The following is a 16,421-nucleotide window of genomic DNA, read 5'->3' on the forward strand; positions in this document are numbered from 1 at the left end:
TGGGGAAAGGTGTTATATAGAATTATAGCCCTCGTACTAGCGGTTTGGGTAAACTCAGAAGGGTGAGATTTGTAGGGTTGGTGAAACAAACGGGAATACCCGGCGTTATTGGCGTGAAATGAAAAGGGTGGACTGTGGGAACGCTAGTGTTCTATGAAGGTAGACTGGGAGTTCGGGAAATGAAAATCAGAGGGACGTGGAGAGGAATGGGTTGGAATATTCAAGTAGAAAACAGGAAAACAGGGATTCTGTGAGATGTGGTTTTCAAGTGCAAAAGGGTTTCGGTCCGTAGGGGATTTACCAGATATGGAGGGGTGGTTGTGTTTGGATATGGGAGATTCTTTGGGTGGACGGGAGGTAGATGTGATACAGCCTACAACGGTCTCAGAGACTTTGCCATCCTCGCCTTCGTCCATGGTATAGTACCACGTCTCACCTGGGGCATTTCCCCAAGCACAACCCCGGGTTCCCCAACCCAGGTGATCCTCCCTCGCTCGTTCACCCCAAGGGTAGGGATCTGAGAGCACAAGCCCTTCCCTGGCCACCTGAATAAGGGACTCTCGTGGTTTGCTTGGCAGAACACCCTTAGGTTTCTCACAGTGCCTGTGTCTACAGCTGGGTATGGTTAGAGTAAACCATTTCAGGGAGCCTGTTATTTCTCTCATCAAGTGTGAATCTATTCGTTGTCTTTTGTTTATCTGGGCCAGCTCAGAATTTTCGATGCATTCTATCTCCCTTTTCCATCCTGCCAGACCAACACCTGTGTCACTTTCTGTCTGCATTCCCAAAGGACTTGCAATTAGCTCTTGAATTAGGGGTTTTGCAAGAACTACTTTGATGTTTAAATGTGGGCTTCCGACAAAGTTGAAAAGGTTAAATTAAATTAAGTTAATAAGTAAAACAGTTATTTAAAAGAGATTGGTCACCCTTCAAAGGGTGTTTGTGTACGTTTTGTCACTGCTAACTCGACAGCCATTGGAAACAGAATTTCAGTGAAGCTTCATTTGAGAAGTAACATTAGTGAAGAAATAATAGAGGCCAAGACCATTCACCATGTTTTGATATTTAATATATCCAAAACAAAATCAGTGTGATGCTCTTTCTGGTTCCTATTTTGTAATAGCACTAGACCGAGCTCCAAGGAGCAGTGGACCACTTTACTTTGAATATTTGTTGTACATTGAACAGTATGGTGGAGAGACCATATTACAGAAATGAGAATGTGAAGTGGGTTGGGGGAATTGTAATTTGGACAGTACTAGATAGCAAACTGTACATTTGTTTGTTACATATTTACATTTAGTTCATATTCGTCAGTAAGCATATTCATATTGAGAATCCCAAATACATGTTTGTTTTGTAGTTCTACAAATGTAACACCATTAAATGGTGCCCTATTTATTGTGGGATACTAAATCTGAAAACGCTTGTTCTCAGTTTGAGGAACATAATATTACATTACCTTTTAGAATGGGTCGCCCAGTTGAACCACCAGAAATATGCAAAAATCCACTTCTTGCACCCAAAGATGCAGTTGCCTCCAGGAGAGCCCCTGTGATAAACTCAGATAGTGCAGTCGTGCACGAAGTGGCACGGAATCCAGGCCAAACTTCTTTCACACATTGTATTTTACATAAAACACGGTTTCTTCTGTAGAGTGCAGTGGTCACTGGGATTATTTTAGCAGGACTTAGTAAGCAGGCACCAGGCTCGGTTTCAACTTGACCATCTCTCACTCTACTGTAGATCTGCAAACAGGAAAAGTGCAGTCATTAATCGCATGGAAATAGCACTATTTTTTATTTTTTATTAAATCCTTTGGTTGAAATGAATCAACCATTAATTCATAAAGACAAAACATCAATACACATCATACATAAACATTTAAGATCTACATTTAAGAGATCATAATATCATAATTTCTTTACATAAAAGATCCAAACAGTTCGAACCAAGCTAATAATACTATAAAATCTCAATAACACAATGGATCTAAATTCAATGCACTGATAAAACCTGAAATCTCTATCACTGAGGAAGTATTGCGCTCTGCAAGTAGCAGAGACCAAATCAAATCATCTCCATTGACTTAATTCATTTCATTGAATACATAATATCTCTTATGGTATTTAGCACATAGATATGATAGGGCACTGCAATCAAGGACCCAGTGTCATAAAGTCTCCATATCGTTTGCACAAAATCTACAATTAGCTTTGTCCAGAGAGATCAAACCAAATCGTACTAGGGGACTCCTGGTTTGTATAGCATTCCACCAAAAAAGCAGGAAGCGCAACCGAGTACCTCTATCTGGGTAAATACTAAGAAATGGTGCTAATGTACCCAGATCTTTATGTTCACCATGCAGATGTTGTTGGGAACTATATGTACGTATGGATTCTAACGTTTTAATCCAATCCCAGCGAAACAATCCGGATTTAGTTTTCATAGGGTTGTTACAGAGTTCTTTGGTTGTTGTTCCTATGTCCTCCAAGATACTCCCACACAAAGTGTAGACTTCTTTCAAGTGTACCACTCCCTGATTTAAATAGTTCTTATTTAGATCCACAAAAAGGTGTTCTCAGGTGGACATAAGCACTTTCTTACCAACAAGAGGATCATCCATTATGCTCTCGTCTTAAGGGAGACCATCCCTTAAGACGAGAGCCTGATTAGCGGCAATGAGATGGACTTTGGAGCTTGCATTACTCTTTTCCAGATTTTCCCTTCTAAAATCGGAAGAAGCTCCAGGATCCTCGTTTGATACACCTCAACTCTGTATAATAGTTTCGGGACTACTTTTACTTCGTAGTACCGAACTGCTGGTTTAAGGGAAAATTTCCCAAATTTTGCATCCACTCTGGACAATTGATTTGACAAGGCAGAAGCTCTAGAATTAAACCAAGCAGTTATACTGGAGATATTGGGGCCTGTATTCAACATGAATACCAGGCATGTGAGGGCGTTAACCTTCTGCGTTTCTGTTTTTCCAATGAACCACCTCTGTTGAAATCGCTTCCTAGATTTTGTCAACTGAATGATTTTAGTCTTTTCAGGGTTAACAATCAGTGACAAATCCTTTACGTACTTGACAAACGCGTCAATAAGTCTCTGCAGACCAATTGCTGTCACATCAAATAGAAGGAAATCATCTGCGTAGTCAGCCATTTAATTCTAAGTCCTGATACTTTAGGAGATACCAAGCCTGCAGATGACATATGTTCTCCTGCGTCTGTCAAGTACATGTTAAAGAGCAGGGGTGCCAACATGCACCCTTGTTGTACACCCCTGCCCACTGGGATACTTTCGGAAAGAGAGCCAGAGTGGTTTAAACATACTCTTAATGTAGCTTCTGAGTACAGAGCCATTATCATTCTCAGTAAACCCCTCAGTATTCCCCATGATGCAAGTTTACACCATAGAAGACCCCTAACGACTGCATCAAAGGCGGCCGTAAGGTCAAGAGACGCAACGTACACACTCTCATATGTCCCATTCCATGCCAGCGATTGGAGACAGTTTGTTATGGTTCCTTTGAGGGATGTGCCCATATTACACCTAAAACCAGTCTGCCACTTCTTGAGTTTCCCAGATTCCGCATGCCATGATTCCAGATGTGATCGTAAAAAAGATGTAAACACCTTACTATCCGCCTCTAAAATCAGGATCGGGCGGTAATTCAGGGGATTGGACCTATTTCCTCTTTTGAAAATAGGTATAATATGTGCAGTAGACCAAGTGCCAGGATACAGTCTCTTCTTTATAATATTATCAAAAAGAACAGAGAGAACCTCAGACCATAGGAGGGGATCCCCCGAAATAAAAGATGTGAAAGGCCATTCGGTCCTGGGGCACGAGAGGAACTTATTTTGTGCAAACAATCCCCAACTTTGTCTTTACTAAAGTCGTTGATATTTTACTCATCTTCATTATCACACAGTTCAAGTACCTCCTGTTGGCCCCCAGGGTCTCCTGCAAAAACTCTGGAGAAGTGGGAATCCAACGTTGCCTCGTCAACTCCATTCAGCTGTAAATTTGACGTAATGTTATCAACTGCGTTTATGATTTTCAAAAACGTCCACAGTCATTAATCGCATGGAGATGGCACTGTATGTGCCTGTGTACAAATAAATGAACATTCAGATTTTGGACCAGCAGTTTGTCAATTTCATTTTGTTGCTCCTGCTGGCCCACATTTAACAAACGCACCGATCCAAGAAAAGTGGTACCCTTCAGAACAATGGCCTTCCATTGCATCCTTTTTATTTTATATCAAAATAAAATCAGGAAATACATCATTCGAAAAATGTGCAATGTGTATGGTGTTATAACCTCAGGTAAGCAAATGGATTTCACTCAGCGTAAAATACTGTATACAAAATACATCACCCAGCAGATACTAAGTGAAGGGGGTGGGTACAAGAGAACAGAGCAGATTGGTGTAGTGTTTTAAGGACTACCTGTCCGGTTTAAGGTTACCAGAGTCAAATGCAGAGGAGTACACACCTTGTAACTATCGTTTTAAGAGGACTTTTGTCTTTAACACAACAGAAATCCATAACCAGACCTTCTGACAACAATCCGTCGTGGCCGCATACTGTAGTCCTACTAGCAGTACACAAGAGTATGAGAAGGGTCTGATTAAATAATGACAATGAAATGATGCGTGTCAGCCCCCTGCCCATTTAATCTTTATATTGCTGACTTGGGTTGAATCACTTTCACAAGTGGTTTTTATCTCCCCTATGATAGGCACAACAAAAACGTGTTGGTTAGCCTGTGTTTTACTCATGGACCACACTCAGATTACAACGACGAATTAAATTCCTTTGTACAATATACCACTGAAACGATTTTTAATTGAATGTGATTAAAGCAAACATTATTAAATTTACAAAATGCCTGCCTAAAAGATATGGTTATAGATTATTTTATTTTATTATTTGTATCGCGCCAAAAACAAACCCATGGGCATCAGGGCTAGTTGGAGGACTGGCGACCATCACCTGCAAACCACTAATTAACTGATTTACTTGTGGGTACTGCCTGCACTCCTGCCCCACGAAGGATTCAATATTCTCACTGCTGGTGGCCGAGGTAAAATGGTTTATACCACAGATGAAGCGGATTCATTTTCTTTTTGAAACCTTTATTTATAAGACAGTCATACATCGAGAGACCCACAATACAAGATTACATCGAATGGACAGAGCACATTTGTGCATTTCACACAGTAAGCATGAATCAAATAGCAGCAGTTTCGCCGTTCCCATTACTGGCACTATCAGAGTTAGAGTCTGCTAAATACAATCTGTGCAGAGCCCAAATGTCCTTGGGGCGACATACAGGAGATACAGATAAAAAAAAATCCCTCTTCAAATTCATTAACAGACTAACTTGCACAAACATTCTTCATACTTGCGTGCTTGTTTAGATTTCCAACGTTTTAAAATGCATCTCTTAGCCAGCGCACATGCAACATTGAAGAAGCGCCTCGTAGTCACTGAAGCTTTCCCAATGTCCCAGAGTAGGTATTTAAGGGGGGAAGGGACGGTGAATATCCAACATATCGTCAATTGCACCTGCTACGTTGCCCCAGAATTCCATAATCGGGCTACATATGAAAGGAGTGAGCCTGTGTGCCCCACACTTCAATCACGTGCCAGTATTTGTCTGGGGAGAATTTGGCCACTCTAGCAGGAGTGTAATGTAAGTGGTTTAGCACCTTGAACTGTATTTACCGCATACCAGCATTCAGAGATACTGTCTTCGTCAGTTGGCAACATTTGCTAAATTACACCTCCCCTAATGAAAGCCCCAAATCACTTTCCCAGACCTCCCTGATAGTGTTCTGATAAGGAAGGTGGGACTGTATCAACTTGTAAAGCCTGGACACCGCGCACTGTGTGCCATCCGTCGATATTATGGCACTAATATAACCATGTTTCTCAGGTTCGACTTGAAATGAGGACCATTTTTGGCAAAATGCAGCCTGCATCCGATAGTATTGAAGCACCGGAGGGGGGCTACCCCCCAATTTACTGGAACAATCAACAAGGGACACCAAAAAGCCCCTCCGGGAGCATGTCACCTATGTTCAATTGGGTGGCCAGTCATAATTTCGACAAAAAAATGTCGACAGACAAAAATGTCGACAAAAAAATGTCGAAAAAAAAATGTCGACTTTCGGTTTTTTTAATTATATATTTATTTTAGGGGTTCGGGAGTTAAAAAAAAGGGAACAATTAAAAAAAAAATTTAAAAAGGGGGGTTGGGGGGGAACCCCCCCATTTAAAAAAAAATGCATTCAAAAAAAGTCGACATTTTTTTTTCAACTTTTTTTTCGAAATTTTGACTTTCGACATTTTTGTTGTCGAAATTATCACTATAAATCGTTCAATTGACCAGAGTTGTCCTAGCACCTTCTAATCTCCTCGTCGTTTGTAGGGGAAATACCAGACAGCTCCGGTTATAGAGATCATCCACACCCAACTTCTTAAATATCCTGGACCAAGCATTAACTGTGGTCAAAGGTACAGGAATCGACATACCTCTCGCTAAATATAAATGACTGGAGATCAGTGGGGGAAACCCCGTATCTCTCCAATGGTAGGTGAACGACTGCATCCTCGGCCGAATACCAGTACCCAGCAAGATGGGTTTGGGGGGCCAAATAGTAAAGTTCAAAATCAGGTACCACCAAGCCCCCACACTCATATGGCTCGGTCAGTTTCTTCCAACTAACCCTAGCCACTCCCGAGCCGCAGACAAACGCAGAGGTCAATGTCCTCAACCCAGAGAAAAAGGCCCGACCGGGACACATGGGGACATTTCCGAAGATGTATAGTGATTTCGGGAGCACCACCATTTTCAACAATGCTATCCGTACATATAATGAAATCGCCAGTTTTGCCCAAATCGCCAGCTTGGTGGTCAGTTGCTGTAAATAAGACTCACAGTTATCAACATATAGGGATCGCCGACTCCCGGACACAATAATTCCCAGATACCTAAAATGTAGGGGAGACCAACAGAAGCCCCCAGGCTCCTTCAGCTGAGCCGTAGATGGTGTAAGGGGGAGCAATTCTGACTTAGAATGTTTAATTCTATATCCAGAGTACCTGGAGAAATCATGTACATCTTGCATAATTGGTGCTAATTTCTGCTCCGGGTCCCGGACATAAAGTAATGCGTCGTCTGCGTAAAGGGAGATTATCTGGGGTGGACGGTTTATCCTAATTCCCCTATGCCCATGTTCCTTCCTGATTAAGGCGGCTAGCGGTTCAATAATAAGTGCAAATAGCAGGGAACAAAGGGGAAAACCCTGCCTGGTGCCCCTACCCAAAGGAAATGGTACTGACAGTGTTTGATTAGTACGGACCCTGGCAACCGGGTGAGAATATAACAAAATAATGCATTGCAAAAAAATAAGGACCAAAACCAAAGCGGTGGAGTATGCTGAACAAGTAACGTCATGAGACTGAATCAAAGGCATTTGCCGCATCTAAGGCGACCACTGGTCCGGGCGCACCAGTTGGAGAAAGAAAGGGAGAAACCATGTAGCAAGAAGTTTTCGCAAACATCTTGGTGTCTGTGTTAATTAAGGACAGCGGTCTATAAGACGCCACATCTTGACGAGGCGTTTGGGGCTTAAGCAGAACTGTGATGATGGCTTCCCGCATGGACTCTGGGAGTGCACCCTCAATAAGGGATTCCTCCCATACCACCAACAATCTAGGTGGCAATTCCTGCTACAACTCCTTGTATAGTTCAATCCTCAACCCATCCGACCCCGAAGCCCTACCAGCAGCCACTGCCCCTTCAACCTCCTCTAGCATGAGAGGATGCTCCAGGGTGAGCATAGCCTTGGATAACAGTGAGGGCAGCTCATTTCTGCCAAAAAACGGAAAGATTGTCTTGTGTGACCTCATCACAATTAGAGCACAGCATGGAGTGAAAACTGGAGAACGTTTCATTGATATCTTTCTCACACACAATGACACTGTTGCCAGGACCGCGAATACTGGTAATAGGATGCCGGTAGCTCACAGCCTTAACAAACCTAGCTAACAATCTACCGCCCGTATCTTCCTCGCTGTAGCAGTATTGCCTTGCTCGAGTAGGAATAGCCATGTGTAGAACCTCCCAATCTTCTAATGTATGAAACCTACTTAACATCTCATGGATCTGTTCCAGTGTTGAGTCCCCCAGTGACCTGCTATAATCATTCTCAAGTTCAGGCGCCTGAATGTGCTTGGGCCCGCAGCGGGATGGAAACCAGTGGATGTGCCTTATACACACAAAGTCAATAGTTGCAGGCAAGATGGCCTCAACAAGGGGCAGCAATATCACTGGCTATCCTAAGAGAGAGCCTGCCCTGGTAAAAGCAGCTTAAATCTTGCACTGCAATGGCCGTATCCCGCTCAAGCTCAGGGACACTCACCACATTAGAGGATGACCCCCAGCAAAACCACCAAGAAAGAAGCCTGTTCCAGGCTCAAACAGGCTGTAAGGGATCAGCAAAACACGTGCTCAGCGCAGGGGACGGGAGCACAGGGCAGGTCACAGCTTGCTGTGGGACTCGGCTGACGGGTCTCACCAAGCGCAGTCACAAGACTCCAAGAAGGATAGCCTTTAAAGGACAGGGACCCGCGTGGCGAGTCCCAGCATGAGGCCATCCCTTCAAATGTGCACGGCGGCCCAGGGAACTTCAACGATCCTCGCATATGAGCCCTGCTGCCACCAACTAGCTCCTCGCTCCTCTCCCACAGGGGCGCGGGCAAAGCAGCCACAGGGTCCTTCGCGGCCTGACCCGCCGCCGCCAATAACTCCACCGCTGGGGATCAAAAGCTCATGAATTTTTGTCCAGCTGCTCGCCGCCACCGTTAACAGTCCGGCAATGTCTTTACTCCCAATTGCTGTGCCGAAAAAGCAGGATTTTACCAGAACAGGATGTTGTTGGATGCAGAGCTATAATGTTAAGCAGCCATTCTAGTCGCCCCCCCGCTCCAGCAGACTATTTTTCGATACGGCCGCTTTCGGTTCAACCATTATTAGACTTTTATACTGGAAAAGTCCTGCCTTAAACTATGTATGTGGCTGAGAGATATCACCTGTCTGGTTGCATTAGCTTTGGGATAATTGAGGGGAAACTATGGAAAGGTGCTCTGCCCTTATCGAATTGTATTCCCTTCTCAGTATTACGTTATGAACTAGGGTTGACATCGCTCCTAGGTTGGTATCAGTGGAAAATTATTCAACTTTATAGAAACCTGCTCATCCCCAAAAAGATTCCCTATATGAGGATCTAAACTTTCAGATGAGGGCTGACGAGATAAACTGCTTTAAAGATCTTGGACTCCAGAACGATAATAGCATATTATCCCAGAGAATCCCATGGAGGCAAAAAGAAGGCTGGGCAGATACCAGAGAGGGGATATTACAATATGAGCTATACAAGCATTTACACTGGGACCTGCAAAACTGGGGATACAGTTACGCATTGACGGTGGGAGCAAATTAATTTTGTCGCTTACTCTGCTAAGATTTTTAAATGCTATTAACCTAATTGTCTTAAAATAACACTTAAATGATTTACGTCTATGGAACTGGATATACTCATGCACTTTACAATATGTCCGATGTGATTTTATCATTTTATCGTATATTGTTAACAAGATTCTATAAAGTTAATACATTTGGACACGTACGCAGACGTTTATTTTTAATGTACATATTAAAAATGTGTGAAAAGGTTAATTGTAAAGTAATAACACCATTTTTTGAAAAATGACAAAGAAAACAGAAAAGTCTATTTTAATTAAAAACGTTGCAAACAACTTTGGCTTAACAGTTAAGACGAGTCCAAGGCAAAGCCTCAGGAAAAAGTAACAGTGGCAGCAAAGGTTTTTTTCTTGCTCAGTGGCATGCACAACTTGCATTTATTTTATATATTTTAATTTGTGTTAAAGCGTGGTCACCAAAGCACTGTAAACAATTATAAAAAAAAACAGTAAGAAATGAGAGAAAACTAGATAAAAGTATGAACATGAAGTAAACATTACAGTTAAGAAGGGAGCAAGCAGTTAATAAGGGAATGGAAGGTAGACAATGTAACAGCAGTGTGGACGGGAAGAGGAAGGGTGTTTCAGAGTTTGGGAGCTAACAGGGAGAAAGTATAAAACTGGGACTGAGCACTAGGAGGTGTATAGGAGCTAGAGGAAACTGATATTAACAGCAGAGGAGGGGCGAGACGTAGAATAAAAAGTAACAAGTGAACGAAGATGTGGAAGAGCCAGACTAAGAAAACACGAATTTATAATGCATAGGAAATGAAATGGGAGTCAGGTGGAAAAAGGAAGACAGTGAAGAGGGGAAATATGGGAGCCAGTGCATTAAAGATGATTGAAGAGTGAAAATAGATTAAATGGGCAGCGAGCATATGCAGGGAGACCAAGGAGAGGGGAGGAGCAGAAGACAAGATAAGAGAAAATGAGGTTGAAAATAAGAGTTTTAGTGTAATGAAAAGTTAGAAATGGGCCGAGTTACGGAGGAATGGATCTAATCCTCAATGCCTGCATAGAAGGTAACACATAACTGAAAACGTATGCCTCTTTTCATTATTCAACTGCAACGTCCGTACTTCACTTTAAAACCACAGAAATAATTTGGTGCTGTGTTAGTCCAGTTTTACGATCAAACTAAATCCTGGTTTTGATACCTTTTATTTGAAAATATATTATGCAGAGATGGTAATTTCATTAGCTTTCAAAGTGCCAGAGACCTCTTAATCAGATTGTGGTCACTCCATAAATGAGCAACACACCGACTGTATGCAAGGCACAGAGACTGTCAGCAAAAGGACTCAGGATCTCGAACCAACTGAGGACTACTCACAATACAGCCAAGGTTGAGCAACCATGCAGAAAAGCATCAGACAAAATAAGGAATTAAGCCTTTCAACAGGTCTACACCAAGAGAACCAGACTGAGTAAGGATACAAAAAACCTCATAACAGAGCTGCGAGAGCAAATAACTATCCCAACACCCCAAATTGACTATGAGCTGAAAAATAATGACCAAGAACCACCTCATGCTTTTGTAAGAACAGGAAACACCAGAATCTACAAGGAATGGCGCATGGTTCCATTCAGGGACAAGGAATGTTTAAGGCGCTCCCAGAAAGATTGATCTACACTGAAAACACAATGAGTGTTCCTAGTACCATTCAACTATCAGTTATTAACCTCTCTGTGCGCGAACACACACATGTTGAAGAATCTTTACTTTCTAAGGGACTGCACCAGCCAGTAAGTCAACAAAATTCAACTTTGTCGGGACATTGAAGACTACATATGATGCTTAGGTCTCAAGGAATATTTCCATCAGCAGAACAATGAACAAAGGGCTGGCCCAGACTCTGAAGGCACAAATAAACGCTCAAATTGGACACCTCCATATGGCAGTAGCACATGAGACAGAAAACATGTAAGATCTAACGTACTTGAAAAACATCATACAGCTAAACAGAACCTTACCTCCCAAGAAAGAAGCACAATTAGAACACTCCAAACAAACAAGGACCTCATGATAAAAACCTGCAGAGAAGGGTGGAGCTGTTGCGGTCATGGAATTACAGAAATGTAAAGCATAGGCATATAGACCACTCCTAACCCAGTGTATTACTGGGAACAGATTGATGACCCCACGATGGAGTGCAAAAACATACTGGAAAGAATTATAAAGTTCATGTAAATCATTGTGGAGTAACACCTTTAACATCTGATATGAAACAATCAGTCTCTGGGCACATTCTATGTGCTCCCAAAGATCCATAAAAAGTCAAATCTGGATGTGCTTAATCCATTCTAATTCCATCTTCTGCTACGATTGATTCAGGAAGAGGCTAATGAGGCCTCTGGTTACTGATGCACATATATGAATGGGTCTCACGGTGGTAAACAGTTGGTGTGTATCGGACACTCTTGGGAGATACACTTTCAAAGGCGGAAGCAGTAGATTTAGCACAAGCAACTATTTAATGGTCCACACTAGCGAATGGGGTTCTGTGATAGACATGAAAGTGATTAAGCAGAATGAGTGATCAAAATCCTCTTATTTTACCTTTTACTATAGAGATCACAGCTGTTACTCATAATGATTGATCCAATATTGGCACTGTTCCTAATAACTTACGTGCACTTAAATGGGGTATTACTAGGTTTAGGGACAGTTGGCCGACAATTAAGGAGGACATTTGAAATATAGCAAGATAAAATTACTAATCTGACATTTATTCACAACCAGGGTTTCAGAAGTATTCTCTCCCAGGGACGAATATTTACCTTTACAGATTATGAAGCTCGCTGCACTATTAGTGCCCTCAGTGGACTGCCCTGGTTTGATAGGAAATGCAGGAAGGCTAAAACAGAGATTTTAGCTAGTTGAAACAAAACACATTATGAATCCTTATGCAATTACAGAAAGACAGTAAGATTACAAAACTGCTATTAGGTTGGGAAACCAGCATGTTATCAATAAAACCTGGGATAACCTCAATGAGGCACTTAGAGCAAGAGACTATCCAAAATCATGGAGACTAATGGCGAAGGTACAATTGAAACTAATGTGGCAGCGGCCCAAATAATAACATCAGGAGCAGGATTAGATGAGGAATTGTTCAGCCGTTATAGAGGAGGGATGACGATAATAGTGGTCATGGATCTATTCTAGCAGACCCAAGGACTACCACCCCCCAGCCCCAGTTATTTATATCCTTCTCTTATATTTGATCAGAGTGAAGTACTGCAGCTCTAAAAGATGCATTTAATGAGAGCCGTGGACCGGATCTCTATCCCTTTTATGTGTACATGTTTGGACCTCCCTTTTGGGCTTCCGTCTCAGGGGAGTGTTCAACACAAGCTGTAGGCACCTGGAGATCCTCATAAGCTTTAAATCATCCATTTTGGTTTACATTTTTAAGATCAATCACAGTAGTCAGTCTAGCTATCACCCCATTTCACTGTTAGATGCAATTGTTTGGGAGACTTTTCATTCAAATATTTTGACCTGGTCCAAGGTATATTACCCAATCTCTCCGATTCAATTTGGGTTTCGTGAAGGCCTGGCTACTACGGAACAGAGATTGAATATGTTACTTTTAGTTAGTAAGTATAGAGGTGGATACAAATCACTGATGTTCTTAGCATTTATGGATTTGTCTAGAACATTTGACTGCGTGAATTGGGACATATTATGGATGATGCAGAGAAGGGACTTCCCCAAGAAAATTCTAAGTTTACAGATTTGCAGGTGTCCTTAAGATATGGGACCGCAGGGGAATTGTCTTACCCTTTTGCTTTGAAAAATACGGGTGCAGCAAGGTTGTGTGCTGCGGCCCCTCCTCTTCAATCTTTATATTAAGGATCTCAAGGGTGAATTAAGTTATGTACAAGATGTTCCCATCATCTCTGGGCACCATTATCCAGTCCTATTATAAGCAGATTTTGCAGTGTTGCTTGCCTGGACCCATAGGACATTACAAAGATTGGTGGACATAATTGGGTCTGATTACGACTGTGGCGGCCACGGTATGAACAGTGCTGGTAAGGGACCGGCACCATTCATACCGGGGCGCCACATTACGAGTTCTGCAGCGGGTCCCGCTCTGTATGCCTGGTCAGACCAGACGTGCAGAGGGACAACCGCTAGCAGAACAGGATGCGAACAACGGACCCGTCATTAACGGGTCCGTTGTTAGCATGTCCCCATTCCCATTGAGCCCTATGGGGGCTCAAATGGGAATGGGGACGTACCGGGTCCAGGTCCCGCGAATGGGAATTACCGGGCCCGCAAAGATCGGAATGGCCCGGTAATTCCCATTTTGCAGGACCCGGACCCCAGTTTGGGGGAAGCCATGCTGATAAAAACAGCATGGCTACCTCCAAAACTCGTGATGAGGCCAATTGTCTCTTTTATGGATGCAAGAGATTTATCCAGAAATATAACTAAGTTCAAGGTGATGGCCATAGGGAGTCAGGAAATCACTTCATTATGGCATATTTTGCAAAAATGCCAATTTGGAATAGGTCACTTCTATTTAGGCATTTCCTTTTAAAACATGCTTGGGTGGAGAAATTGCATGAACAAAACAAACAGTACAGATGAGCCAGTCCAATGGTGCATTGCTATGGTTTGCCTGAAATATTGGGGGAATGCAGATAAAAGCTATATTGACAGCGTACTGGGCAAGTTCCGTTGGAATGGTAACCTATGGTGCAGGCATATGCGGATATTGTAATGTGCAGTTACTTGCTAATACAGTAAGTGATTTTATATGCATGGTATTGACAGTCCCACCGATTTATTCTGTTCATGCTAAATTGGGAGGGTCATATATAATTTATTATATTGAAAGTAGGCTGCTAATGCTTTGGTGTTCTGTTTTGATGAATCTGGAGGCAGCCTAACTCATGGGTGCTGTGATGAATCCAATTGAGTCATCACAGATTCCCTGGCGGGAACCTCCTTCCATGTGGCCCTGAGGACAGCAGCGATTACCTGGGGGTGGCTATATGAGGGAGGATCACATGGGAGGAGACAACCACCAGGGAGATGTCATCACTTCATTGGATAAGGCACAGTATTGGCCTCTTTACCATGAGGAAGACCGGCTGACACCCAAGACCTTAATGGCCTATTGTCAACTAACGGTTTCCTTGTAGAAGTCAAGAAACCTTTTCTTCACACTTTTCTGGGCAGGCCCCAACCTTTGATTCAAACACCCACAACTCACATATAACACCTTTCTTTTGTTTCCAATGTATCTTTATGTGAAATCTCTGGGGAAAACCATTTAAGAGTTAAAAGTCCAATGACATCCATGGACTCCAACTCCCATAACCACTCAGGTGCTGAGACGAGGAGGAGGATGAGGGAGTTTGTGCAAAGTGACAGATGCTTAGAGTACCACACACAGACTAGTTTTTCCAATACTTTAGTACGCAGGATATGTAAAGATGGCAACCACATTATTGGAGAGCAGGAAAGGACGTTAAATCCCAGGCTGAGGCACGGTCAAAGAGCCCGCCGACTGGCTTGGCGGAATGGAGGAGACCGCCGGGACAAGGGGCAAAAAGGGCCATGGAGCCGCAAATGGGATCCTGGATGGTGAGTCGTTCACCGAGGCATCGTTCTCCAACCCGGGCCGAAGAGGAAAGCCAATGTGTGACCACAGAGCCGCACAGGGTTCTCGAGGAATGTCCACATGCTCCAAACTGGAAAGCGGGTGAAGGAATCACACCACAGAGGTGCGAGCAGACTTGTAGACGCTGAAAGAAATCGATGAATCTACCTGAAGCAGCTGGGAAGCACAGGGTGTTCCGAAAAGCGGCCCAACAAGTGTTTGAATGGTACGAGATTGCTAATACAAAAAATACCCGAAGTTTGTCTGAATGCAGTCAAGGCAAAGTACAAATTCAACACCCAATAAGAAGAATGTTTGACTGCAGACAAGGCAAAGTGCAAAGGCAAACTCCAATTAAATACAGATGCATAAAATGTCAGTGTGGGAGAAAGGCTATCCAATAAGAAGAATATTTGAATGCAGACAGGGAAAAGTATAAAGGCAAACCCCAATCAAGTACAGATTCATGAGATGTTAATGTAGGGAATAAGTTTGAGTTGAGCAAAGGTTATCATATACAGATATACCAAGCATCTCACAGTATATGCTAGTGTGGTATAGCCAAAGAACCGTGAAACACATAAGTAGTCCTGGCAGGCGAGTACACCAGGCAACTGAAGTTGAATAAAGATATCTGCCAGGAGACTGTGCCAGGTAATCGCCCAAGATATAAGAAATAAATATACCAGGTAATCTGAAGAAACCATAAGAGAAGCCCGGGCAGGTGAGTACACCAGGCAGTTGAAATTGTATAAAGATCCTTGGCAGGGGGTTATGCCCGGTGATCTACATCACAAGAAATACAACAGAAAGATTGTTACAGAATGTATTGGTTAAACAAGAACTTTATGAATCCAGTAAAGACCCAAAGGAACTGTTAATTAAAGAGACATTTTACTTTGTGAGTCCCGTGAAGACACAAAAGGAACTGTTTTCTAAAGAGACATGGTTGTCATCCTGTTCAAGGGGACCATCCTCTGGATCCAAGCATCTATACCTTGGAAAACATTATCGTTGGAATAATGTGGATACTTTTGGTTTTGAACACTTTTGCTAACATCAAATTAAACACATTTCCCTGCGCCCTTTATTGTTTTGTCTGAAGTGTGAGGGTCAGGATAGGACACTTTGGACACAAGGACGGCTATTCAGTTACTGACATCCTTACACAGACAGATCGTTAGTTTTGGTTTTGAGGTAGGGAAGATCCTCCTTAGAGCAGGGACAGAGGCGTTTT

General features: G+C 42.7%; 1 protein-coding gene across 5 annotated transcripts in view; it reads right to left on the reverse strand.

Moving 5' to 3' along the window:
* PLCE1 (phospholipase C epsilon 1) overlaps positions 1–16,421 on the reverse strand; it is a 3,624,599-nt gene that overhangs the window by 2,961,770 nt on the left and 646,408 nt on the right. For all 5 annotated transcript variants that reach the window (XM_069611343.1, XM_069611341.1, XM_069611340.1 and 2 more), the window contains exon 3: positions 1,463–1,748. In XM_069611343.1, the coding sequence (XP_069467444.1) occupies positions 1,463–1,748 (286 nt within the window). The remainder of the gene's footprint in view (positions 1–1,462; positions 1,749–16,421) is intronic.

Source organism: Ambystoma mexicanum, chromosome 8 (genome assembly GCF_040938575.1).
Source record: "Ambystoma mexicanum isolate Mex_15411 chromosome 8, UKY_AmexF1_1, whole genome shotgun sequence".
Classification (NCBI taxonomy): Eukaryota; Metazoa; Chordata; class Amphibia; order Caudata; family Ambystomatidae; genus Ambystoma; species Ambystoma mexicanum.